At 43.6% G+C, this 27,098-nt stretch overlaps 1 protein-coding gene across 3 annotated transcripts in view; it reads right to left on the minus strand.

Moving 5' to 3' along the window:
* Positions 1-203: 203 nt before the first annotated feature.
* Positions 204-27,098, minus strand: part of EGFLAM (EGF like, fibronectin type III and laminin G domains) — a 107,938-nt gene continuing 81,043 nt past the window's right edge. For all 3 annotated transcript variants that reach the window (XM_075410915.1, XM_075410913.1, XM_075410914.1), the window contains exons 13-23: positions 26,064-26,253; positions 22,623-22,748; positions 21,627-21,870; positions 15,249-15,360; positions 13,621-13,737; positions 10,925-11,105; positions 6,413-6,491; positions 5,391-5,534; positions 2,620-2,703; positions 1,433-1,536; positions 204-873 (exon numbers count right to left, since the gene is read on the minus strand). In XM_075410915.1, coding sequence (XP_075267030.1) covers positions 719-873; positions 1,433-1,536; positions 2,620-2,703; positions 5,391-5,534; positions 6,413-6,491; positions 10,925-11,105; positions 13,621-13,737; positions 15,249-15,360; positions 21,627-21,870; positions 22,623-22,748; positions 26,064-26,253 — 1,536 coding nt within the window. In that variant the 3' untranslated portion in view covers positions 204-718. The remainder of the gene's footprint in view (positions 874-1,432; positions 1,537-2,619; positions 2,704-5,390; positions 5,535-6,412; positions 6,492-10,924; positions 11,106-13,620; positions 13,738-15,248; positions 15,361-21,626; positions 21,871-22,622; positions 22,749-26,063; positions 26,254-27,098) is intronic.

Raw genomic sequence — 27,098 nt, forward strand, 5'->3', positions numbered from 1 at the left:
CTAATTGTATAGTACACCTAAATGTTAATAGTTATACCATGTAAGCAGATCTGCTGCTGCTATAAAAAATACACAAGTATAAAATTACTTCTACAAAATTGATTCACTAATTTTGTTGCTTGTAATAAAAAAGCAGACTTCAAGAACCTTCCTCCTCAACAAACACCAACATTTTGAAACCAGTCACTGTAGCTGTTATTTACACAGGATGAAACATAATTTAGCTAAACCAGAGTGGTAAGACGAACTGCTTGTTCCCTGACATACATTTGAATGCACAGATACGCTGCCTGATGGTGTATCTGTTGAACAGCACAGCCATTGTACCACTGCAGGGTGGGATGAATGCAGGTGTTTCAAGACTGTTTTCTGTGATATTACAAAACATAACCTAGGGACCACAACACAGTCATTGAGCTACTCGTAACATCACACGCTTCTTTGCCATTTGCACCACTGCACAATCTTTAGCGTTCACTAAACACTTAACAGGTACAAGAGATGGTTCCTACATAAAATACTCCATTTGGTTTGGTCAGGAAAGGAGAGGAAGGGAGAGGGAAAAGCATTCTTTTTTTTGGGGAGGAGGTTCCCGTTGGCTCTGTCACCTTCCCAGATGGTGAACACGGGCTGGCCATAGAGGGCTGTGGCAGCCATCTCGTGCTTAGCCACACACGCAAGCACATGACGGGTCCTCGGCACCAGGATTCCTCTCTTGTCACTTGTTCCCACATGTGTTGATGTTCTTCCCATCGGCGGCATCCTCCACCAGCGAGATGTGGTAATCAGTTGAAAGTGTGAGGTGGGAGATGCAGCCCACCAGGCCCCGCATGTACTGCCTGTTCGTGTGCAGGGCTATCTCCTTCATACCACCTGGGGAAAGGCAGCGATGAGAAACCCTTCACCGACACGGGTGTCTGCTCCTGCTTGTCAGACTGCACACCCAGCAATGCCATTAGCCTTCCTAGGGCCCCTCAGAAGTGAATTTTAATTTACAGGTTGCCCTGCATTTTTTTTAAAGACAGCTTTTAAGCACTTGAAAGTACAGAGGGGATAAGCAGGAGATAATAAACTAGGACACTAATTACTTGTTGCAGAAATTGTAGCATCAGTAAGAGCTGAGTAAGCTTGTGTGCCCAGATTCACACTAAGGTCCAGGGTTTGCAGCTGCCTCTTGCTGTTCCTCGGTGCCCCTGCTGGGGGTACTACAGTGCACCCCATGGCGCTGGTCCCTTCTCATACACGTCACCCCCATCCCACCAAGACAGGCCTCTCTGGGGAGGCTCCCCACAAAAAACAGGCTGTAGAGGACCAGACTGCTGCATGAAGCCTTCACCTTGAGACAAACAGAGCTGGGATGCCCTGCCTTGCAGCTGACCTTGCAAACACAAAAAATGCACCTGAGTCCTGAACGCAGATGGTGAGCACTCACCTACATAGAGATCTCCATTTATGTTTAACTGCCTCATCTTCCCAGGGGATTTACCAGTCCTGGCACCGTAATCGTCTGCAGTTACTTTACCAGACTGCCCATCCCTGAAAGGAAAAACAAACGCCCTCATGCACCCAGTCACAACCAGGCAGGAGGAGAAGCAGCAGCATCTCCCCCTTACCAGGAGACCAGGGTGGCTCAGTGCCTGGCAGGGTTCACGGCGAAGGCTTGGGACTGATGTTGGGGAGCCCCACAGACAGTGGTGTGCTATGGCAATCCAGACCCTTCAGGGTGATTTCTTTTTTTTTCCAGGCACTAAGATGTCAGAGACCTGCAAAGAGTGTCGGACACATTTGTGGAGGAGAAAAAACTGAGAAAGAAGTAAATTGTGTAGCTGGGAGAGAGCAGAGGATGGACAGGTTCTGACACGTTGTTAAAAATAATTTGTAATATAAAAAGTGAACAGCCAAAGCTTAAACAGAAGGGAAGAAATAAGCAAGCTAAGGTGAAAAATCAGCGGTTTTGTTTCTTACTAGGGCTTTTAGGCCACTTCTATTTTATATATGGTCAATAACTGCACTGACAGAAGAGCCACTTGATGAGCTCCTGTTCTCACTGAATTTGGTAACAACTTGTGCTAATGCCAGCCTGCGATTTCCAGGGAACCAACATCTCATGAAGAGGGGGATATGTGCCTTCCCTGCTGGGCACACTTGCCTCCCATGAGGCAATGAGTTATAAACATGACTTATATATACACTGCAAGATGTCTGCACCTCCTCCAAATAGAAAAAGTAGGCATACACTGTCCGTGCTCCAGTGCTTGTGCCAGCCTGCAAAATGCTCACTAGGGAATTTCAAAATGCAGGCATTAAAGAAAAATACTCTTAACCCAAATGGTATGGGTGTAATAGAATGTCTGCCACAGCCTCAGAATAGACCTGCGTGGCTTTGGCAGCCTGCCTTGAGCTGTGCTGAGTTTCAGAGTTGGCACTGTCACCTCTAATACAATAATCTTTGTGTACATCGTCCTGAAACAGCCAAGCTGCTAACAGTTTAACTCCTAAGCGATGTGAGAGCGTGGAGCCGCAGTGTTTCACACCCAACCAGCATCCAGACATGCCAGTCAGCACCTTTAATGGCAGGGCGGCTCCAAAACGCCTTACAGATGAACCGTGGCCACTTACCGAACAGCCTTGACTCTGTGCCACCGGCCGTCACTGAAAGAGCCGTTCACCGTGATGGAAGCAATGCCGCTGCCCAAATTGTAGCTACAATTAAAAAAGAAATTAAAAGGTTATTCCCTTCCTTGCAAAGACTGTCTGCCTGCCAAATTGCTCAGACGTCCTTACTGTGTGCCCCACTCACCTGTCCAGCTCCAAAAGCAACCCTTACAGCTCAGGCTTTGGAAGGACTGGCAGAGTCCTCTGGAAGCCCAGCAGTGATGCACTTATTTTGCAAAGTCAGGCTCATGAAGGAACAGGCCTGTCCAGGTCAGAACTCCCTCCTGCCCAGATCAGAGTGGGTACTATCACCACCACCCCATGGGAGCAAGGAGGGGGTTTCTGCATGGAAGTTTCTCCCCAGTATAGGAGGTTATGAAGGTTGGTGACCTACAGACTTTTGGCCTGATGGAAGAGAGCCGTGGGAGGTTGTAAACACGATTAATAAATAAACTGTTACAAAAGCAGATAAGCATGTGACCTATAACAGGTCTACAAATCTTCTGAATTACAGGGAAGGTTGAGATCTGTGGTGTTAGAAAGGGTGAAGCTTAATAAATAAACGCAGAGATGACCATGAAGTTCCCTGCTTCAGCTGCAGCTCCGATTATTTCTTCATGTTTGCTGTTACTAAAATTACTCAGCAGATACAATGTCCCCGTCACATTTACACTTTAGGCGTCTTAACTTCTGGGTTCCAGAAACTTCGGTCAGCCTTCATGAAGGGGAAGTAAATGCTACAACACGGGGAGCTATTGGGTTCTCTGCTGCCTAAATGAGCAGAATGAATTAGCCTGAGCTGCCGCTGCTGGCCTTCTGCCTGTACCAAGCTTGAGAGTCTAAAGCCAACATCATTATCTCTTCAGAAGAGACTGAACTGGGAATCATGTTCAAGGCCAGCGTTAGGTACTTGAGAACTGCACGTTAAGTTGTCAGCTGCCCAAACCAAAACAGCTGTCCCAATTTTGACTCCTCCCTGGAGGCTTAAGTGAGTCTCAAACAGGCATCTCCTTTCACCCAGAATACAGATACTAGTCTAGGTTGAGAACTACAGAAGGATTTGGGCGTTCAGGATGCCAGTGTTAGACCTTTGGATACAAAAAATGACGTTCATCTCCCTAGTGAATGGGGATCTCCCACAACGGTGATATAACCTTCTACAGAAGCAGGGAGCAACAGCAGCAGCTATGCTGTACAGGGAACCTACTCTTCCAGACCATAGGACAAGAAAAGGTGCGTTTTGAATTTCAAACTGGACCAGAACACAGATATCTCATTTCAGGCTGCAAGAAAATACCACCAATTCACAGCCCTGGATATTCTCCTGACCTCACCTGTCAAAAGCTGCAAAAGTAGCATGAGTATCACTCCGTGTGAAAGAAGAAGATTTTTTTTTCTCTGTTTTCTCTTTCACCATCTTCCTCAGCACTCACTTTCAGTACGCAGTGAACATTTACGAGAGTTTTCATTTGGGATCTTAAATTTTACACCTTCCTAGATGTGTGTGGAAGGTACAGATATCTCCATAATATTCAGCTGTTTCAGTCTAAAACTTTTGAGTATCTTCAGCTCTTGGGGATCGCAACAACTTTAATAAAAATGCACCATGCCTAGTAAACAGACAGAATAGACTGGCCACTTACTACCCATCATCTTGGAAAGCCAGGCTCTCCCAAAGATATTTTAAAAATGCACCATTTCTGCAGAGTCAGTGGGGAAGCTAAGAGTTTTTGCAAAGTTAACCCCAGAAAACCATATTAAAAAAAAGCTTTAAAGAGATTAATTTAAATATAAGTGTGCAACTTTGTCTATGCTTTATGGTAGTAAATGACAACCAGGTAAAAGATAGCTTCAAATTAGTTTGAATGATTAACAAAACCTTTGTCATTTAGTCAACAGTGTCTCATAACAGCCCATAATAATGATGGCATTTGTAGTTTGCTGTTTCAATATTTGTCTTACACAACATACAAGGGTATAAAAGGGTATCATGAGGAAAGATATGCCTCTCAAAAGGCATGAGTCCCAAAATGAACCATGCAACAAGTTGCACAGAGTCTGCCTAAGTGTCTGCAAAGGGAGAAAGCAATTCTGGAGACAGGCAATACAAGTTCAGCTGTTTCCCAACACGCCCAGTTTCAGCTTTTTGACACTAATAGTATTTGTTTCCTAAACAAGTGGTTCTGTATTTGTTTCTTAAACAAGTGGTTCTGTGGATGTCAGCAGCGGCAATGCTTGGTGCCAGCTGGGTTTGTGTCACAGGGCTGGATATTAGGGATTTTGAGAAGGTGGGAGTCTTGCTCCTACGTGCACTTTCAGGTGCCGGCTGAAGAGCGAGCCTGCAGTGAGCATGGGCATCAGCAGCGTTCCTTTCCTTGACTCCTGCTCTCCTGCTAACCTCCACCTGCTCTGCTTAACTGAAAGGGCCGCAAGAGGCATGGGGGAGTTATTGACAGCACTCATACCCTCACAGGGTGACTTTTAGAAAACCATGCTAAGTATCTCCTGGTGTAAGAACTGGAAGGGAGGGAGGAGGTGGGAATGACGCAAAGCTTGCAGCACATTACATCTTCAACTCACATCCTTCCCCAGAGAACAATGGGAGCCATCACTGAAGAAAACCTTGAGGATGTAATTGCCTCATACCGGAGGACAAGTGCGACGGTTGTGTTGTGGCTATTCCTTCAACAACTGAGTGTACTGCGTGCAACACAAATAAGGGAGTGATAGTGTACCTGAATATTAATGCTCCTTCTTGAAGGCCTAGAGAAATGAAATCACTGTTAGGTCGCATGGGACTGTCTCCTCTCCACATCAAAAGACCTTCCTTCATTGTGGTTTTAAATCTCATGAACACATTTGTTCTTGATCCTGATACCCTGTTTAATGTAGAAAAGGAAATGATAGTAAAATATTGAACTGGGACAGTTTTCTTTCAAATAAACCTAAAAGATGATGCAGTATTTCTTCTCTGCTGGTCTGGCTGGTTACCGTCTTGCAACTCACCTGCATGCTGATGTCTGAGGGACTCCAGTTCACCGTCCCAGCTGCAGCATTTCAGAGTGGGGGAATCGAACTTGTTCCTCCAGAACCCCAAATGCAACAGCTACTGGGTTACTCCACATAAATATGAGGAAACTGTTTTTCTCCCCAAGCCTAGTGTGAAATCCAGTCAAACAAGCAAATTTTGAGAAAGTCCAGTAGATTGGTGCCCTCAGAGTCCAGTGGAGGAAGCGTAATAGGGCAAATCAGAAAGTCTGGTAGGTGACAAGTATAAAACTGCGGGCAAGAACATTTGCAAAGCCTCCCCTAGCCAGTGGCTGAAATAAAGGCAGGCAGAGGAATTTGTTGTGACAATCCAAAATTTGCTGGAATTTGGGCATCTTCTAGGGTATAGAGCAGCTAAAAAAGTTTGAGGACCTAAATTTCAGGGTACAGCAGGAGTAAAAATCCTTATTCTCTTTACAGCTACAGACTGTGTATGTCTGTTCTTTGTTCTCAGAAAACACACACCAGTCCTTTTTGATGTCACACATACACTGTGCATGCCATTTCTCTAAGCGTTGCAAGATGCCCAGATATTATAACAAATTGAGCCATAAGCATATGCACAGAAAAAATATTTTTTCCTGAAATTTAGAAATATGGCAAATACAGCTTAAAATGCTTCAATATAGAATGTCCTCCTACATGAGGCTCCTAGCGTTATAATGGCAAACAAACAGCAGAACATTTATGTTCACAGGAGGTACGTTACCTTTTCAGGATATCTGGACTATCATATGTGAGGTAACTGCGACCAATAAATTGTGGGATTTCAATTGCTTCTGTAATGGCTGAAAAGGAAATAAAAAAAGATGAATGTCAGTTAGTTGACATGGAAATGGAAGAAAAAAAAAAGGCAGGAATATTTTATTGATTTACTCCTACACTGGCAGGTACCCACAGTGTGGGAGTAAATCAGGTGCCTGCCAGTGGCACAGAACTGAGCTGAACTCACGGCCAGCTCGCACCTAAATGTAGGGGCTGTAGTTGAGGGAGAGCAAACAGCTGACAGTCCCTCTAGTTACAGTCTTCATGCCATGGGCCTAATGTATCGCTCCACCATAAACGTTAGTGCTGGAAAATATAAAGTATTGGGAAAATGCTGCAAATTTTATTTTTATCCCTGTTTCCACATTCCTTGATTCTCTGTGTGGTTCAAGCCACGCTCCTGCCAACGCTTATGCATCCACCACCCTTTGTTCTTAGCCTAAGAAACTCCTCCAAAGCTCCTAACAGAGCACCTTGCGCAGACCACGTGCTGGGACCTCTCACCTCTGCAAAGCGAGGCTGCGGGGCAGCACAGGCAACCTGTGAGCTCCCTGTTTTCTCCTTTCATGTATGTGACTTGCACAGAGCAGCTGCTGCCACACAGGTCTTACCCCTGGGGAGCAGTGCACGCGAAGGCCGGCGCTGGGGAGGACATACAGGATGCCTCTAATCACTTTAGGTCTATTGAAAGCAATTGAGACTATGCTAAAGGCCATACGACAAAGCCTGCAAAGCCTCCTGGCATGTGCATTTGACGTGCTGCAGTGCTGCCTTGGAAGGTGTTTTGCTCAGAGATCACCGGTGTTCCACACACAGCATCTCCCGTTTCTCTAAGGTCGGCCCCTGCTACAGCTGTGGTGTAAAGCTGCTGGGATGGCAGCACGGACTGCAAACGAGAGCTGGCATACTGCTGCCCATGGAGAAAACATCGACAACATAACTCAGATGTGTGATATAAATCACTGAACGCCCCTGATACACAGTCTTCGGTAGGCTATGAGTACTGGCCTGAACAGATCTTCTTTCAAGTGAACATCCTACAGTTTGCTGCTGATCTCTCATAACTGACTGCTGCATTAATATGAGCCAGTTTTATAAATTGCTTACAACAGCTGCCTTCATCCTATCTTCTTCCTGAGAACTAATCCCTTCAACCCACAGCTCATCCCATCTATATAAATTTCAAGCTTTTCAGGGCATGGATGCTTGCTTTTTTTGTGCAGTGCAGGGGCTGGCTGGGCTTTAGGAGCTCATTGTAACACAGATACACAGTAACTGGTGTAGTCTGGCAGCCAGCAGCAGCAATATGTAATTTAGCTTTAAGTGCCAAGACTGAGAATTTCAGATAGTGACAAACGCCTGTTTTCATCTGTGCTGAAATCAGGAAAGCTGCCTAATGTGTCTAAAGAAACCACCACAGGCGGTCCACAGGCTGCAGCCTGCCAGCATCACTTGCAGATTGCAAAAGAGGTGTTACACTAGGCCAGACATTCCTCACCAAGTCTGATGCTTTCTGCACTGTACAGTCTCTGAGCACGGCGACGCTGGCAAAAGGTGAAAGGAGCCCTTCTTCCCCCTTCACATCCCTAGAGCCCTGCTGCTCTTGCCTTTCGCAGGGGAAGGTACCTGTGCCCTTGCTCTAGCACCCTGATTTCCTCTGTGGAGCTCGATGGGCATTTATCTCTGCTTGCTTTTTCGTATGCTCTTCACTTGCTTCATGGAATTTGACCACAGAAAACCAAGTAAATTTCAGCAGCACCCTTGATGCACGCTGAATCTTTGCAACTGGAAGGGAACAGAGCCAGTAAGGAGATCTAGGACTAAACACCTTCACCCTCTGCTCACCACAGCTCGGCAGAGAGGCACCAAAGCTCTCATGACAAGCAGGACTGAGCTCTGAACTGCAGGGCAGCCTGAAGTAGCGCCTACCCCTACAAAGCACACAGCCAGCCGTCTGGCCCTGCTGCCTTGAGAACACAGGGACCAGCCCTACAGCCACCACACTGCACTTCGCAGGTGCTCTGGATGCAATTTAAAGTATCAACAGGACAAGGTTTAAGGAAGTACTGTATAACCCCAGAAAATGTTTTTGCTTATTGACAGAAGCTTGGCAGGCTTAACAGAAATCCAGCTTGCTAGAGCAGACACAGAAGCACAATGACAGAGCATTTTTCACATCATTTGCAATACTTACTGTTTAGGCAGTAACTTCCACACTCTGCAGTGAGTCAGCACAAAACAAAACAAGAACATTCTGGGTTTATTTTTCTATAGCATAAAAGCCTCCCTTCCAATGACTGTCCAGTTTCATGCCCATCTTTCTGAACATGTGTGATCCCCACTTCCCTTGTACATAGTCAATTATAACCACCTATGAAGGTAGCATTCTTTTATTAGTGTTTTGCCCAAGTAATTATACTTGCCTGCTCAAAACACACAGAGGTGCAGAGAGGTAGGACCAGGACCAGCACCAAACCCCTTTTCTAGTCTTAGTTTTCAAATCCCAGTGACTCACTATGATTTACATGCGGATCATCTCTAAACCAAGGGAAAGCAACAGTTCACTGTCCCACTCTGTCCTGCAATTAAGTAAAAAATACCTTTAACTCTCCCTACAGCTTGGACAGAAGATACAAAATCCAGCAGTGCCACCAGAAACTCAGCCAATGATCCATTATGATATGAATCAGTATCTCACACACCTCATACCATCATCATTAGTTTTATAAGTGGCATGGATAATTTTGGAGAATGAGGCGCAGTCTCTCACAAGCACTTTGTTTTTTCAGGGTGTGGGATTACAGCAGCCCACCAACAAGCAGGATGGAGACTGTACCTTCAGCCTTCCAGATATCCTCTGAGTGCATTAACCAAAACCCTGTTCTGAAGGAGGAGCGGACACATACGTTCATCCTGACTTGGCTGTGTCCACACAGGACACAGGTAAGGATTATTTTGAGAAATATACTCCAGGTTCATCACAGCTGTCCAGGACTGAGGTTCAGAAGGAGGGACCTCCATGTACTCTGCACATCCATCAGCAAAAACTTGGATTTTCGGTGTCAACTGAGGCTGCACAAGTGCAGGGGGTGTTGAAGGGCATCTGAACAGCAGCCACAGCTAGCAGGAACAGAAGACAGATAACTTGTGCTTTTGGATACCCTTAAAAATGAATTAAGGTTGGATTCTCATAGGAAGCAACACTCAGGATCCAGCCTAAGCTGAAGGCTGTGGCAGCAGGCGGCTCGGCACGCTGCTCACAGGGCTTAGCATGGGTCAGAAGTAGACAAGTGGTGAGGAGCTGCAGCTTGAGCAATGCACAGGAGCTCACTGAACCGGCAGGCAGTCATACACCCAAACTGGAAAGCATTCACTTGCCTTGACTGCCCCTGGAGACCTCGGTACTGCTGCAGATACCATCTTGAAGTCAGGAGCTTAGCACCCTGCACATACCTAGAAAGCCAAAATGGCAATTCTCTGGCCTCCCCACAGAGAAGCCGGGATAAATGACGTTGCTCCAGCTATTGGTTAGACCACAGCAACGTAAGCAAAGGAGCTTCTTGCATTGTATTTTAATTAAATGTTTTTGTTGTAAGACATTGTCTTTTTTGGAGGAAAAGGCCAATCTATTCATCACAATTTAAGCAAAACCACTGTTTTTAACTTTAACTAAGTTTGTGCCTGTGAGAAATTAAGGAGTGGGCGACGACAATAATGTCAGTCAGCTCTTTTGAACCGAGTTCGCTGTTACATTACAAAACCTTCCCTCAGGAATTTTTCAAGATCAAGCCTGAGAGAAGGGAAACATCTCCACCTAGTGGAATAAAACCAAAGCACATTTTTTTAAAACACTTCATGCAATCTGAACACTTTGCTGAATCTAAGGTTTGAACTATGACAGTGGCTCTGAGGAAAGAAGAATAACGTGTGTCTGAGCAGGTTTTCCTCCTTGGTGGTCTCCATTGCCGTACCAAGGTAGGGGTTGTGCAGATGGTGAAATTGCCATCAGAGCAGTCAGTGTCTAAAAAAGGATTAGACCTTTCAGTATACAAGAACAGCATCTGTTGTGAGGCCTAGGGAGGATAAAATTACAAGGGTTATCAATGCTCATGCTTCAGGACGTCACTGGCTGGAGGACGCTGGCAGGAATCCCCCCTTTGTACAGCACTGCATAATTAGGGAGGTGTGGGGTGTTCAGTGTCGGCCGCCACAGGCAACCATATACAAGGCTGGTATCTATGGATCATAGCTCTGTGCTAGGATAACAGTTACTGCATTCCTAAATAACGAAATGAATTCTGCCTTGGGTATATGGAATGTGCACAGATGCAATGGGAGCTCTGGCCTCCAGGGTTTCTATTTGAAGGTATATGTACAACAGCAGATGTAGGTGCTAAATCGCTCTTCTTTTTGTGATCAACTCTGGATCTCTGGATTGAAATGCAGCCATAGTTACCTTTTTGGCAATGTTGCCCATCAAAGCCCAGGGGACAGTCACACTCGTAGCTGTCCTTCTTGGGCACACAGGTGCCTCCATTTGCACACGGTGAGCTCACACATGGGTGGGCAGCATTCACTAGGTTGATTCCAGAAGTGAAATCCCGTTTCACATCGATTGTCCGGTCATTCAAGATAATCTATGTTTTTCGAAAAAAAAAAAAAAGGTGAGGGAGGAAAACACATGCTAAAAACTTCCAAATTCCCAGTATTGTACTGCTAGTCACAAGACTTCTCTAAAAGACTTCCGAGAAACATAACCCTCAAAACTTGGCCAAAACCCTATTTCTTGTAGTGTGTATTTTCCACTTTCAGAGTTCCAACTCATTCTGTTGCTCACCATGACCCACCGGAGATGAATTTCTTTTGAGTTTTGTGACACAGCCTTAGGCAACCCCCCATATGGGGTGAAGCTGTGTGGGATTTAGCAGTCTTGTGTATGAACACTGGCACAATGCTTTGTAGCTGAGCCATGAGCTAGGATGGTAAAATTAGATGAGCACTGCTGAGGAAAAGCTTTTCTGACATCAGGAAACACCCCAGGAGACAAGTGTTGACAACAGAAATACTAAGCAGAAGAGCTTGTTTTTCACATTTTCTATTGCTTTCCAGTATGTTTTCTTGCCTGGAAGAATACTAGGGCTAAGATGGATGACAAACATAATTAATGACTTCACAAAGCTGTTTGTATACAAACCGAAGTGTTCGATGTTGGGATTTTTCCCATGTGTCAGCAATGTATGTTCTCCAATATAAATGGACATTTGTATAATCTCAGCTGATATCTTGGCAGATAGATTACATGTGGGTACAGCTTCTGATCTCAGTTACATCAAAATAAGAAGCCCATTCTACAAACAAATAGATTTCAAGGCCAAAAGTGAGAATGGTAATAGCTACCCTGGCTCCTGCATAACCCAGGCAATGCACCTTAGGGGGTCCTACCGGGGCTGCATCAAGCATATATACTCTGTTTGAAGCAGCACTAAACAACTCCAACAGCAGAAAAACACCCAGTCCTGTTGTAAAGATGGACCAGTGAAGACTCCAACACCTTTTCTGCTTCTTTCTAACTTCCAGCTGTATTATTCCAGTGGTTAACAGCCCTCACTCTTAAAAATACATTTCTTATTTCTGGGCTTAAACTTCTCTCCAGCTTCTAGCCACTGTTTCTCATCATGTGTTCTCTGCATCACTTCAGAGCCAGGTACTCAAAGAAATCTCACCCTCTTGTAGGAACTAGCAGACCACACTAAAGTCACTTCTTAACCTTATCTGAGCAAACTAAACAGACTGAGATCTTAGGTCTTTCTATATACAGCATGTTTCCCAGTACTTGGTGATGTTTGTGGCTTTATTTCTATACAATTATCCAAAATCCTACTATGTGTAAACACAGCAGTCAACTAATAGTCTCCCAGCACCCAAAAGGCAGGCAATACTCTTCCTTGACATCCCATTCAGGCCTCTGAGCAGGCAAATCCACCTTCCTAACTACAACACAGAAGTAAGGGCTCACTCAGCATTTCCCAAAGCTTTTCAGTGCCTCTGTGCTCTAGGGTACAACCCCTCACCTTGTAAGTGTGACCTGTGTCAATTGCTCCTAAGCTCCCTAACTTGCACTCCAAAATGCGCTGTATTTAGTCAAGCCCACCTTTCCAATGATGTTCATGCAACTGACCTGTTCTCATCACTATCACACACTCCCCCAGTTTTTCGTGAACTTCCTGTTTTCTGGTAGAATGCTGACAAAGATAGTGGAAAATGTTGGACCACCTGATGAAACCATTTACAGTGAATCACAATTATCTTTCTGGCCTTGATCAATTGCTATGAGATGCACTAGTAAGAGTTTTTAATTTGTTAAATGAATCTGATGCAATAATTCACTCATTTAACATTCTGAAGATTCAGGGCCAACATTTCAGCTTTATCCAAATTATTTTAAGCATGCCTAGAGAAAGCAAATGTTAATTCAGTTTGAACTTTTTTTTGATTACTTATTTGGGCTTATTATGAATTTGCAGATTTATTCTCCAGAAGAGAACTGCACCCATGCACAGCTGACCCCACTGGAACATCACCCCTAACGTCTGCCAACAATGCAAAAGATCTCCTCCATTCATTTGTCCCATATAAAATTGTAAGAGGGGTGGGCAGTGAGGCGTGTAACTACTGTGTGGTATGAGAATATGGTAGCTGGACTGGGATCCACTTTAATTTGCACCTTCTTTTTCGCTCATTACTGTATTGGTTACATCAGACATTTAGCTGCCTCGGTGTGCATGCACTGAAGTATTTGAGCATTTCTTCTGTTCATTTATCTGTGTATCATGCTACAGGACACTCTGAGGACTCTAATCTTGACATATCTTTGTGCATCGTTCTGAACTTGATCCCGTATGGCTTCTGCTCACTTACTAGTACAGTATGGAGATTAACAGGGAGACTGGCAGTGGTAATACTTACTGGCTATTAAAGTTAGAATGACTTTTCACTGTGAAATGTGTGTTTAAGCACTTTGTGGTGGGCTCCTGAGGTGAAATCTTGGATTATTTTGAACATTGCCAGTGGTACAAGGGCAGGTTTCCACCTGAAGTGTGCACTGCGTGAGATGGAAATAAATGTCTCCAATGTGTTTCTCTGGGCACATACCTTCTGGATGCTCCCGCTGAAGGGTCTGAGGATCCCAGAGTTCTTCTTCACAGCATCGTAACTAGGGACTCCACCAATAAATATTTCAGAGCTGCACTTAATCTGTGTGAAAGCCCCCTGTGAGTAACATAAGAATAACATTTTGTTAGAGTAGCTGGAACCATGCTTGTATCTTCAGATTAGCCTACATTACATGTTATAGCTTACTTTAATGCCTCTTTACTTCTGTTAATTGCATTTATTTGTACCACTCTCTCAAGAAAGCCATTGTAGGACGCTCTCTACTGACTGTGCTTTATCCTGATCAGAACTAGCTGAAATATCTGAAGTATTTCGAAATGCAAATACTGAAGGAAGAAAGAAAGGAAACTGACCCACACACCTAGCTCTATTTGCAATGACTTGAGGTAGATGTCAGTCTAGAATCAGAATGAGGTTCATAAAGTTAAAATCAGAGCAAAGTCCATATAACGGAGACTCATTTGATGTTTCCAATATCTGAAAAGATAATCCATAGCACGTTACAGGCCTAAATGAAAAACATTGCATTTGCATTAGTTACCAGAAGCAGCTGCTCAGGATACCTGATGGGACTAGTCAGGGTCCTGAAGTGAACTGAAAGATATTTAACAGCTAAGGACGGAACAACTGTGTAATTCCAGTCCTACAGAAGCTCCTGTGATTTCTCTGTTGGCACCTCCCAGCCAATCTCCTGCTGCAGCTGTACTGCAGCACTAACAGAAAGAAAAAAGGGAGTCTTCATCTTGACCTATCTATGTACAGAAGTCTTGACTGCTCCATTTGAATGTTTCCCACTCGAGATGTTTATTGACAGACAACTGGATTTTCAATTTATTTACATTTTTTAAGAAAAACTAAGCTTTAAATAGTTTCCCAGTTTGCAGAAAAACCTTCAGATTCTGCTGCTCACAGAATCTGGAGCCTGATTTTCTAGTCACATTTTCCACTGGGAAAGAATAAAAGACATTTTCTAAGTAGTTCTAGCCTGAGGTTCTTCAGATAAAAAAGTACTCAGTGTGTATATTTGAGTGCTTAGAGCAAATACCCTGCTCAGTACAAGCAAAATTTCACCTTATTACAAACCTGACTTACTGTGACCTCTTGGTGAGGGAAGAATAAAATGCAAGTCATCAGCTGTCTGAGTATTCTAGCCCTTACTCTGTCCTAAAAATTGCTTTTGCAAGAAGAAGACAAAGAAACAATTCTCTTTTGGTCTACCTATCCAGCACAATATTCAGAGAGAGAGGTAAAAACAGGACTTTGTGCACCTAATTTTCAATATCTTCCTCATTTCATAGTGCACACATTGTTCAACAGACTTAGCCACAACCAGAAACGAACCTCAAGAACATGTATGAACCAAACACAAAAATATAAGTCTGATGACACGGCAAGAGCAGGTAAGGCTGTGATCTCAGCTGCCTTTAAAAGGATCTCTGTCCTCATAGGGAATCCTTCATGTGCAAATTTCTGATTTTGGGCTTAAGAAGATGTTGCCCTAATATGTATACCTTTTTAAGCTTTTAGGAGGTTTGAGAACAGCCTGTGTGATTTATCATGCAACAGTTTAACATCCATTTTCATGACAAGGCATGCCATATGCTCACCTCTGCCATCCCTTCCACTGGCTTTTGTTTGTCCACTTGTAGGATACCATTCTTCGCGGTGCGAGACACTCGCAGCTCATGCCATTGACCCAGACTGACAGGTTCTTCACTCCTGTTTTAAGGGGAAGAAAACTTTGAAGTATTTTACACTTTTGCCTTTCTGGTATTTTCAAATGTTCTTGTGATGTTAAAAAGTCAAGCCCTCTGGTATGATTTTCTAAATAAAAAATAAAAATAAATCACTGCGTTTCTTTCCTTATAAGGAACTAACATTAATTTTTGACCTCCATCAGCAAACGAAAATAAGACTATGTTCCTACAGCAAATTACAAGCACTCTATTTTTATTTACATATGAGACATTTCTATAATCAGCATGCATTTCATCTACCTCTGAACTAATTTTTCTGCTTAGTCATTTATAATGCACAGAGACAAATTTTTATCTCAGCTGAACATACTCATTTCACAATGACATAAGTCTGGAGATAAAGCTTCCCACTTAATGGTCAGTCTAGTCCCACATTCTTTGTCCTCTTTTAAAACAGAACCACTTTGTGTTGGCTTATCAGCTCTATGCAGCCTGTTACAGTGACATCTACAGACACACACACACACACACTGCCTGGCTGCTGTACATTAAGGGGAAATAACTAAAATATGATCCTAATAGTGTGATGAGATCCTGGCTAGGAACAATAATCCTCAGTTGTGCAAAGTATTCACCAGTCTCAAAACAAGCATTTTTAAAACTGTTCTTACTATCTTCATTAGTTCAGCACTAACATGAATAGCAGACTGTATGAAGGGCAAAACCACATGCTCCTTTACAATTTTTATGGAACTTTGTATCTAGTTTTCAAATGTCATTTTACTACGCGAGTTAGAGCATTTTACTTCTAAATGTTGTCTTGCAGCCTTTCCTCCAGGAGCAATGAAAACTTGTGTTTGATTCACTGTTCAAACTGGAATAGTCATAGAATCTTAGAATAGTCTGAGTTGGAAGGGAGCTTTAGAGGTCATCTAGCCCAACAGCCCTGCAGTGAGCAGAGACATCTTCAACTAGACCACGTCGCTGAGAGCCCCGTCCAACCTGACCTTGAATGTTTCCAAGGATGGGGCATCGACCACCTCTCTACGCAACCTGTTCCAGTGTTTCACCACCCTCACTGTAAAAAATTTCTTCCCTGTATCCAGTCTAAATCTGCCCTCTTTTACTTTAAAGCCATTACCCCTTGTCCTATCACTACGGGCCCTACTAAAAAGTCTATTCCCAGTTTTCTTATAAGCCCCCTGTAAGTACCGAAAGGCCGCACTAAGGTGTCCCCGCAGCCTTCTTGTCTCCAGGCTGAACAGCCCCAACTGTCTCAGCCTTTCCTCACAGCAGAGGTGCTCCAGCCCTCGGATCATTTTTTCTGGCCTCCTCTTGGACCCGCTCCAACAGCTCCCTGTCTGTCCTGTGCTGAGGGCTCTGGAGCTGGATGCAGGACTCCAGGTGGGGTCTCACCAGAGCAGAGCAGAGGGGCAGAATCCCCTCCCTCAACCTGCTGGCCACGCTGCTTGTGATGCAGCCCAGAATACGGTTGGCTTTCTGGGCTACGAGTGCACATTGCCGGCTTGTGTCCAGCTTTTCATCTATCAGTACCCCCATGTCCTTCTCTGCAGGGCTGCTCTCAATCCCTTCATCCCCCCAGCCTGTACTGATACTGTGGGTGGCCCTGACCCAGGTGCAGGACCTTGCACTTGGCCTTGTTGAACCTCATGAGGTTCACATGGGCCCACTTCTTGAACTTGTCCAGGTTCCTCTGGATGGCGTCCGGGTCCCCAGGCATGTCAACTGCACCACTCAGCTTATCTAGAACACCTGAAGAATCACAGAATCACAGAATCACAGAATAGTAGGGGTTGGAAGGGACCTCTGTGGGTCATCTAGTCCAACCCCCCTGCCGAAGCAGCGTCACCTACAGCAGGCCGCACAGGACCCCGTCCAGGCGGGTCTTGAATATCTCCAGAGAAGGAGACTCCACAACCTCCCTGGGCAGCCTGTTCCAGTGCTCCGTCACCCTCAGAGGGAAGAAGTTCCTCCTCATGTTCAGACGGAACTTCCTGTGCTTCAGTTTGTGCCCATTGCCCCTTGTCCTGTCACTGGGCACCACTGAAAAGAGCTTGGCCCCATCCTCCTGACACCCACCCTTCAGATATTTGTAGGCATTTATAAGGTCCCCTCATAGCCTTCTCTTCTTCAGGCTGAACAAGCCCAGTTCCCTCAACCTCTCCTCGTAGGGGAGATGCTCCAGTCCCCTCACCATCCTCGTAGCCCTCCGCTGGACTCTCTCCAGTAGCTCTTCATCTTTCTTGAACTGGGGAGCCCAGAACTGGACACAGTACTCCAGATGAGGCCTCACCAGGGCAGTGTAGAGGGGAAGGAGAACCTCCCTCCTCCTGCTAGCCACACTCTTCTTGATGCACCCCAGGATCCCATTGGCTTTCTTGGCAGCCAGGGCACACTGCTGGCTCATGGTTAACCTGTTGTCCACCAGGACACCCAGGTCCCTCTCCACAGAGCTGCTCTCCAGCAGGTCCACTCCAAGCCTGTACTGGTGCATGAGGTTGTTCCTCCCCAGGTGCAGGACCCTGCACTTGCCCTTGTTGAACCTCATCAGGTTCCTCTCTGCCCAGCTTTCCAGCCTATCCAGGTCACGCTGAATGGCAGCAGAGCCTTCTGGTGTATCTACCACACCTCCCAGTTTGGTGTCGTCAGAAAACTTGCTGAGGGTACATTCTAACTCTTCATCCAGGTCACTGATGAAGAAGTTAAACAAGACTGGGCCCAGTACTGACCCCTGGGGGACACCACTTGTCACCAGCCTCCAACTAGACTCAGCGCCGCTGATGACAACCCTCTGAGTTCTGCCATTCAGCCAGTTCTCTATCCACTTCACCGACCACTCATCCAGCCCACACTTCCTCAGCTTCCCTAGGAGGATATCATGGGAGACTGTGTCGAAAGCCTTGCTGAAGTCAAGGTAGACAACATCCACGGCTCTCCCTTCGTCTGCCCAGCCAGTCATGTCATCGTAGAAAGCTATCAGATTGGTCAGGCATGATTTCCCTTTGGTGAATCCATGCTGACTACTCCTCCTTTCTAGCTTTCAATTAAAAACTATGAAGACTTTCTAGCTTTCAATGAAAAAACACAAAATTGTTTTGGGTGAAACAAAGTTTTGTATTTTCAGGCTACTTACATTTAAAAATGAATAAAAGATGCATTTCAAAATGAAAGAACTGAAAAAACGTGGTTTGAAACAATGAGTCAACAATGATTCAAATGGTGATTAAAAAAGGCATGAAATTTTGAAAATGTGAAAATAACAATTTCAATTTTTTCTCTTTTTCTGAACAATCAACACAAACTTTGAAATCTTTTTGTTGTATCTATTTTGCTCCTCCGAATTTTCTCAAAGCCCATTTTCATCTATTTGGATGATGTTGGCAATATTACTTGTACACTTGGTTCAGAAATCGCCCATAAAAAAATATCATCAAGCAATGCCATTCACTTGTCCTTTTTTTATGTAGTAGCATTTAAAGTTTAACTACCTTGGATAAATCACTAGGTAACAGAATTTAATCACCCTGAAGAAGGAAATATATACATACAAAAGAACCAGATAGGTCTGTCTACCTAATAAGTGGCAATACATACACTTTATATCCTCTGCTGATGAAGTCAGCATCATGCTAACCCTCCTGCTCTGTGAGATTTAATTACAATTAGGGATGATTAAGCCTTGCAGAGTCATCACTTCAGAGTTGCAAGCTACTCCTTGGATTCACAGGCTTTTTGAAACCACCATCAGTTTGGCAATGCTTTCTGCAGGCATTCGAACACTTCTGGCTCTTCATGTGCTCTGGGGTTAGGGGTTACTTTTCCCTGTGTAAACTGACCTTAAAAAATACATGAAATGATAAAGATGTTAATCCTGCCAATACCTGGCCAAGGGAAATTCCAGGGGACAACAAATTCTCTTCTCAGACATCTTGGTAAACAGGTCAGGGTCTGCATCTGTCTGTCCGCTCAGCATCCCTGTTACCTCCCAGGCCCCCCGCGCACACCAGCGTCAGATTTCCTACTGCTGATGCTGACATACATAAATGAGCTTGCCTCATCCTTAACTATAGAGACATTATAATTGTATTCTGATTATATTATAATATTTAACAGCCTGGTCCTATGGAAGAGTCAGTCAAGATGACCAGAGTTGTATCCTCATTTAGGACAAAGGATAGGCATGAAGTGGTACGATGAAGATCAAGGCAGACTTTTAAGTGGATATCGGCTAAGTAGGCATGAAGAACATGGAATCTATTTATCTTCTTTAATCACTGACAGAGCTGATGACAGGGTGCGAGTTGCACACGTTTTCTAGAAAAGGGAGCTGAATGGGACATCCTGACAATATTCAGTGAAGCCTGCTCGTCTCATGAGTCTCCCCCATTACCCAGCTATCTAACCACACTCCTCTTCCCCAGTGCACATGACCCAGGTGCTAGCTGGCAGCCTTCTCACTCTTCTGCTTTTCAATAGAAAGGGTCAATTTCCACTCCCAGGCATGTGCTTGTGGTTTTTGCCACATTTTATAAGCCTACATCTCAGTTAAATTTCAGTCCAAGGTGTTTTGAAGTGCTATAGTATTCTTGCAGAAAAAAAAATGGTGTGTATTTTAATGTCTTATGGTTGCCAGTAATAGGAATTAGATGGTTGTAATCAGAAAAAGATAGAAGGCTGTTGTAAGAAGGATCATTCTGGGTTGGACCAAAGGTCTCCGATATTAGCCATTTCTGTTGCTTTTTAGCAAGAGAAAAGAACAGGGTAAGTATGGAGTGATATCCTCCCAGCTTCTGGCAACTTGTCATTTAGCAATTTCCTGAGTCAGAGGCTGCATCCGTACAATTGTGTTTGATCTCCCTCAATAGACCTTTCTTCAAATTCATCTATTTTTTTTTAACCTATTTATAGTTCTGGCATCTGTAACATGCTGTGACAATTAGTTTCCACAACTTATTTATGTGCTGTTCAAAAAAAAAAAAAGGTCTTATTTTCTTTGGTTGCTGTTTCTTTGGTTGCAGTTTCACTGGGCTCCTTCTGATTCTTCCATATTGAAAAAAAACCCAACAGAATAATCTTTCCTTATTTATCTCCATGTCATTCACAATTTAAAAACCTGAATCGTACTTCCACCAAACTCTTTCTTTCCCAGGTTGAAGGGTCCCGCTGTACTTGTGGAAGCTGCTTCTTTCCCTCCCCTGAATATCAACATGATTCTTCTTTTTTAATTTTGTTTATTTCTTCTGAAATGACCAGCATGGCAGCAAGTTTTCAAGACAAGGTGTACTGGGGACTTTTGCAGAGGCACTGTTCCTTATTGCATTCAGTGGAAAATCAGTATGTTTCTCCTAATCACAGTACAGCCAAAATTCCTGATGTCCATCCACAAGAAACATATGGTATGCAAGACTTGCAGGCAGTTTACACATTTTGCATAAGCTTTAAATAGATAATTTCTAAATATTAGTCAAACTGGCAGCCTCCTGGACCACACCCAAGATGCTAAGTGCCTCTGCTCAGCCCACTGCCTTTTCAGAAGAGCCCAGGGAACAGATGCCTGCTGACTGGGCAGTCAGTCACACAGAGAGAGAGAGAGAGCAGCCCTTTTTGAGGCATTTCATTGCTCCTATCCTAGCCATTAATTTTAGGATGTGATGAATCATTCTTAGCAGGTCTGTCTTTGTCTGGGAGCCTGGGTGACTCATGTAACCCATATATAAATCTTATCGACTGCTAAAATTATGTAAATTGGGTATTAGCCTCAGATCCCCCAAAAAACAGTACTATGAGGAAAGAAGGGTCATGGAGGTGTATCTTCTTGTGACACCTCTAGCCTGGTACTTACTGCCTGAAACCAAAGACCAGCGAGGAGAATGCTCACAAAAGTGCCAACATTGTGCAATCCCGTGGCTAGAAAGTATATGCATAAAATATTTATAGATCCCCTAATTAGCTATGGTACAATTTCATGGAGGCGAGAAGGGAATTTCTGGAATACCATACAGTATATACGCAAGCAACATCTGCAGTAAGATGGTGGCATGACATGGTAACACTGACAATAAAGCTCTGAACATAAACTTACGTAGGAAGAAAATCCTGTCCCCTTGAATACAGTTCTAGTGCTTCTGTGGCTCCTTAGAAGAAGTAGACACTAGAGACTGATGGGCTCCCACACCTCATTATAGGCTATTACTCCTTCCAGCCCACTCCTCTCCTGGATCAGCACCATGGCACTGCTGGAAAGGAAACCCAAGCAATCCTGTTTACCTGATTACAGCTGTTCCTGAGCCGCAGTCGAACCTGAACTCCACATAACCAGACACCATGTTAATGGAGAGGAAGTCTTTGCTGTCTGTGTCGTAGCTGTACAAAAGGACACCAGCCTCTAAATCTGGACGAAATGTCATCTCAAACTCCATGAAGGAAAGGTAATTCTGTGGTTCCAAAGGCCAGGGTGTGCTAGCAAATGACCTTAATGACTCGTTGAACTGAGGTATGGCCAAGGTGAGTGCTGGAAATCCAGAATACACAAGCAGGTCAATTGAGGGTCAAAGGGACTAACTCCTACCAACCACTGTCAGTTCCCTCTCTTAGGTACTTAAAGCTAACATTAAGAAACACAGCCTAAAAATTTTGTCTTCCAAATTAAAAATAGTTTTTTATCCTAGCCAACACTGCTTCCTTCCTTAATCCCTTCCTTTTACGGGGATGTATTTGTATTATAAAGCTTTGTGCTCCTTTTCTTTAGGGATTCACCATAGTGTTTTTCAAAGTAGCAAGCACACGCACAGTGGGTGGTGGCATGAGAAGTTCTGCAGCACAGAAAATAATGCTGTATCTGACTATTTGTACCTCTGTGATTTCAGCAGGAAATTGATATTGGATCCTTTACATATGAGAATATACAACTGACACTGGTTTTTAGGAGAAAAGTGGGGATTTTTTCTAGAGCTAATGTGCAGCTGTGGAGTGGCCCATTATTTTAACTATTGAAAAGCAAATTTGATTTTTTTTTTGAGATAATTATATTTAGCTTAAATAAGCAAAGAGGTTTGAGAATCACAGATTATGTAGGAGCTGGATGTAGCCCCACAGTGAACGGTGGGGGAGCGTTTCACTATGAGATTTTAAGAAGATGAAGTAACAAGTACTCTCTACTGTCAGTGTAATAGCATCAGACCTCCTTGGATTCACCATGTGGAAAACACATTTAACAATAACTAACACATACAAAGAAATATCAGCAGCCCAGAATCCTCTCACCTTCTTCACAGTGATGACCTTTAAATCCAAGAGGACAAAGGCAAATGTATGAATCCGCTTTGCTCGCAGTACAGGTACCACTGTTGATGCAGGCGGCCTCGTCACAGATGCCACTGCTACACTCACCTAAACACAGACCCAGAACACTGATTTATCAGAAAACGTTGTCGAACAAAATTTATTTCACTGTCGGTTGTTGCTACCAACCAATACAATTTGCTCTTCTGCCTAGATTCTTTCTCAGATTGCTAAACAGTGTGCAATTTAGACAAGACAACTTGATTTTTAGCACCTTTTTTTAGTACCAGACCAGGAAAAGACTTTAAAAATAGCAAAAATTAGCCCTTACTAACAAAACTTCACAGCTGTAGCTTTCAGTCATCCCCTGGATTACTTTTCTTCCGCTCTCATTCCCATCTTCAATTTCTCATAAAATAGAAACCTCTCCAGATTGTTTACAAGCACTTGTTTAATTTCAATTACCTTAAGTGCTTCTTTGTTCACTGTAAATTCATGCCGTAGTAGGCACGAAAGACGTTAATCATCATTAACTAATCTTATTAACTAAAATCAGGTTGTCAGCCCTCTTGTCTACACTAAAAGGGATCCATATCACCAGCAGATGGGCTTTTTAAGAGGCATTTCTACTATGCTGGCACACCACCTAAAATAATATGGAGACAGTTTCTTCTTGCCGGAATTAAGCTAAAATTGTTGTAGAACAAATAATTTACTCATTTAGTTCTTAAAACTGGCATCTATAAAGTTAGATTATGCAATGGGCAAATGTACATTTGATTAAGTTCTTGTTGATTTTGTTTACTATATCTCCTTTATTTTAGTTTCTTATTAAATAATTCTCCCTTCATTGCTAGTAACAAACTGGTATTACACTTTAAGAGAGCCCATGTAAGACATTTGTGATGCACAAGTGTAAGCACGTCATTTGGAAGGGCAAAGTGTTTACGACAAAGTAAGAATCGCAAATATATTTTGAGGCACTTCGACATACCACCTCTGAGATGACACGTATGTTACAAGGCAGCTCTGACAATAAGCACTGGAGAACAACTTGGTTATCTGAGATGACTGAGAGAGTCAAGGAGCATAAGCAAAATATACAAGTTCCTCAGAAGGGAACAGATTCTCCTTCTGTGTGGAAGGTTGACAATTACCCCTTCAAGCAGCTGCCCCATGACCAGCCACGGGAGCAGCGGGGCTCGCAGTGCTCACTAAGTCATTTTATCCCCTTCTGGGCTGCGCTGTAATGGCCATGATGAAGCGAAGCAGGACGGATATCTCGTCTCTGAGCTCTCTCACATACTCATCAATTATCGCAACAGCAACAGAAGTGAGCAGCACTAGTTCTGTTTTATAGATGAGGAAACAGAGCCAAGACATGTGGGCAGACAAGGATCTAGACATATCGAGTTTGAGACAGAAACATAAAACTAAGACAATGCTCATCTCTGCTGCATCTGTTGCACTGTTAGTCAATGCTGGCAGTATGTTCAAACAGATCAAACAAAGTCTCTGAGAAACAGAAAAGGACAAGGAAGATAACAATAATGGGACAAGTCACAGGCTCACTGATTTGAGAGACGGCTTGAACTGGAGCAGTCTTGGTATTTAAGGACAGGCCGCTCTCACAACGTCTCGGTGACTTGTCACAGCCTTCAGGCCAGCACAGGTGACTACAACTAAAAGGCAAGCCACAGGTCTGATGGCTGTGTCTCCCTGGGTGCCACAGCAGATGAGGAAGGAGGGAAGCTGCAGTGGGGATACAGGGTCCTGCCGTGCCTGCTCCGAACCACGAGCGCTGCCTCTCCGTCAGCCCCTGCGCTCACAGTCCAGTGGGACTTCTACTGCTGCAACAGAGATGGCGCAGAGGCAGGACGGACCCTCTCCTCCCCACCCTCAATTCTGCGGTCAGGGTGCTGCAGCACCGCTGATTCATACTCTGTGCCAACAGGAAACGAATGGAAGACTGGCTAGCCAAACCCATCCCTAAACCCTAGTAGAGTTCCCTTGCAATTTATGTCTTTTAAACTTAACTTCTACGCCACATTGTTTGCAAGTCTCTCCTGGTACTGTTTCATACAAGCATGTGCAGCCACATAAGGACAGTAAGTCTTTATCACTCTGTTTGAGTCACACATGGCAGAACCCAGCATTTATTTTCACTGAATTTGATTGTTAATGCAGTAGTATGTGGAGCATTCATGGATGGGATTGAGACTAGCTGCAATGCAAAAGGCAAAAGAGATTAGGGCTCGGAGAACTTCAGCAGAGCTTTCATGTATCTATCTAAATTCCACAGTTTCTCATTCTATCATGAAATTACTCTCTGCTTCCGAAGTCGTCTTTTCAGCATCTGTTTCTTGGGCCATTCTGCTCTCCCCATATTGCACAGAAATGTGGTCATGTTATCCAGAGAATACAGAGTGATTGTTAGGAAGCTTCTCATTAATCACTTCCTTCTTGGGATTGATGAGTGTGCCAAATGCATAGTTATAGAAGAGAAGAAAGATGACTTTGTGGCTGAAGCATGGCATGGAGAGTTCAGTAATACTGGATTTATTTTGTGCCTTTAGCACTTGCTTTCTGACTTCGGTTTACTCTTAAACTTCTCAGACTGGGAGGTCATTAATGCAAGGATTTTGTTGCCCTGTCTTTTTTTCAAGTGAGCATTACATGGATGAAGTAGAGATGCATAAATGAGACAGGACTAGTTAATTAACTTGCCTACTTCTCCATCTTTTAATCTGTGAAGGGGAGATAATGTTATAATACCACTTCATAAAGTTGTTGAAAGAATTTATTCCATGGTATTTTTAAAACATAATGGAAACAAAAACAATGGGTGGTCAACAGGAAACCCTATTTGCCTCAGCAGTAATGGGGTTTCAAGGGGAAAAGCCATTTGTAATGGCCACAGCACTGCTGTGGGTCTGAAAGATCCAGGCACTGCTTCGGATGAGTGCAATGATGTCTTTAGGCAAAACACATTTTGTTGTGTCCATAGTGTTTTAAATACAAACACAGTGTGCACACTATTGACTTCCGATGATATGACTGTGTGTTAGGAGCACAAAAAGGCATCCTGAGAGGTGTTGGCAGAAATACTGGTGCAGACGTAGTCGTATCAGCAATACTGAGTTTCCTGTCTGCTCATGAGAACTTTTTTTACTCTTGTGCTGCATAACTGCATCCACAAAGGCTTTTGGTATATGACCATGATGTTACTTGTACAATGTGATAAAATTCTACCACTACAGAGCCAGAAAAAGCAATGTGCAAAGGCCCAGAGAAATACCATGCCAAAAACAGAGACTGCACCTTCCATCTCTCAAATTTGGACCATTGATTAATTTTTTCAACAGGCAAAAAAAGCAATCCCTGGTTTAGCACTGATTAAAGACCCCATACCATAACACTTACCGACATCAGCACCACTGAGAGCTTTCCCTAATGGCCAGGGTCTCATATCAATTATCTTTCCATTGACGCTGACCGACTGAACGCAGCCCTGAAACCCACGGTTAGTGCCTGTGGCTCTGACCAGCCAGTACATGCTCGGGGCACCGCCAACGTAGAAGGGAGTCCGGAACGTAATTTTGCTATATTGGCCCTACAGGGAAAACAGAGCACAACATGATGTAGAACAGATATAACACAGGATAACTAATCAAGCCACACTGTGTATAATCAATTTTTTTTCTCCACAAAGAATTGTGTCAGGGGATATAAAGGTTTCTCATTGGTAATTCCTTTCCATTAGTCACTCCTCTACTCAGTCTATCACTTTAAATGTTACTTTTTGCACCCACATCCATCATGATAACATGGACTATTTAATGCAAAATCAAGAGCTTAAATATCACTATGTTCTGAGGAGGGATTGTGATCTGTCTTTTGCTGCAATTTCTTCCTTTGCTTTTGCCAAAATTGTTTGTCGTCTAAACTCTAAGCCCTGCAGAACACAGGGCCTTCTGGACAGGACACAGCCAGTGCTTAATGTTGAATAATAATAAAATGACAAAAAACAACAGTAAAAACCAAGACAAGACATAAACTAATACAACTACAACTTCAGTGGGGTTCTGCTCACTTTGCCAACACTATGCTTACTCCTTTACTTGCTTTATTTTTTTTTTACTTTCACCTGCCTATAGAAACATACACATACAAGATTACTAACACTGCTATAGTGCACAGGAAGGAAAAATGACAACAAAAAAACCTGAATAGAACTTTTTGGATCATTGAATTAAACTCCATATTATTGTGGGCAATGGAGTCATAACTCCTTCCATAAATTGATGAAAATATATGTCTTTTGCCTCCTACTCAAAGGCTGTTTCGAAACCTGCCTGCCCTTTAGAAGATAACATTAAAATTCCTACATTTATGCACAGCCAGTTTTTACCAATGTGTCCTTCTGCCAGCGATGATCTTCAGCCTAAAAGCTCTCTG

The sequence above is a fragment of the Opisthocomus hoazin genome, chromosome Z (genome assembly GCF_030867145.1).
Source record: "Opisthocomus hoazin isolate bOpiHoa1 chromosome Z, bOpiHoa1.hap1, whole genome shotgun sequence".
Lineage (NCBI taxonomy): Eukaryota > Metazoa > Chordata > Aves > Opisthocomiformes > Opisthocomidae > Opisthocomus > Opisthocomus hoazin.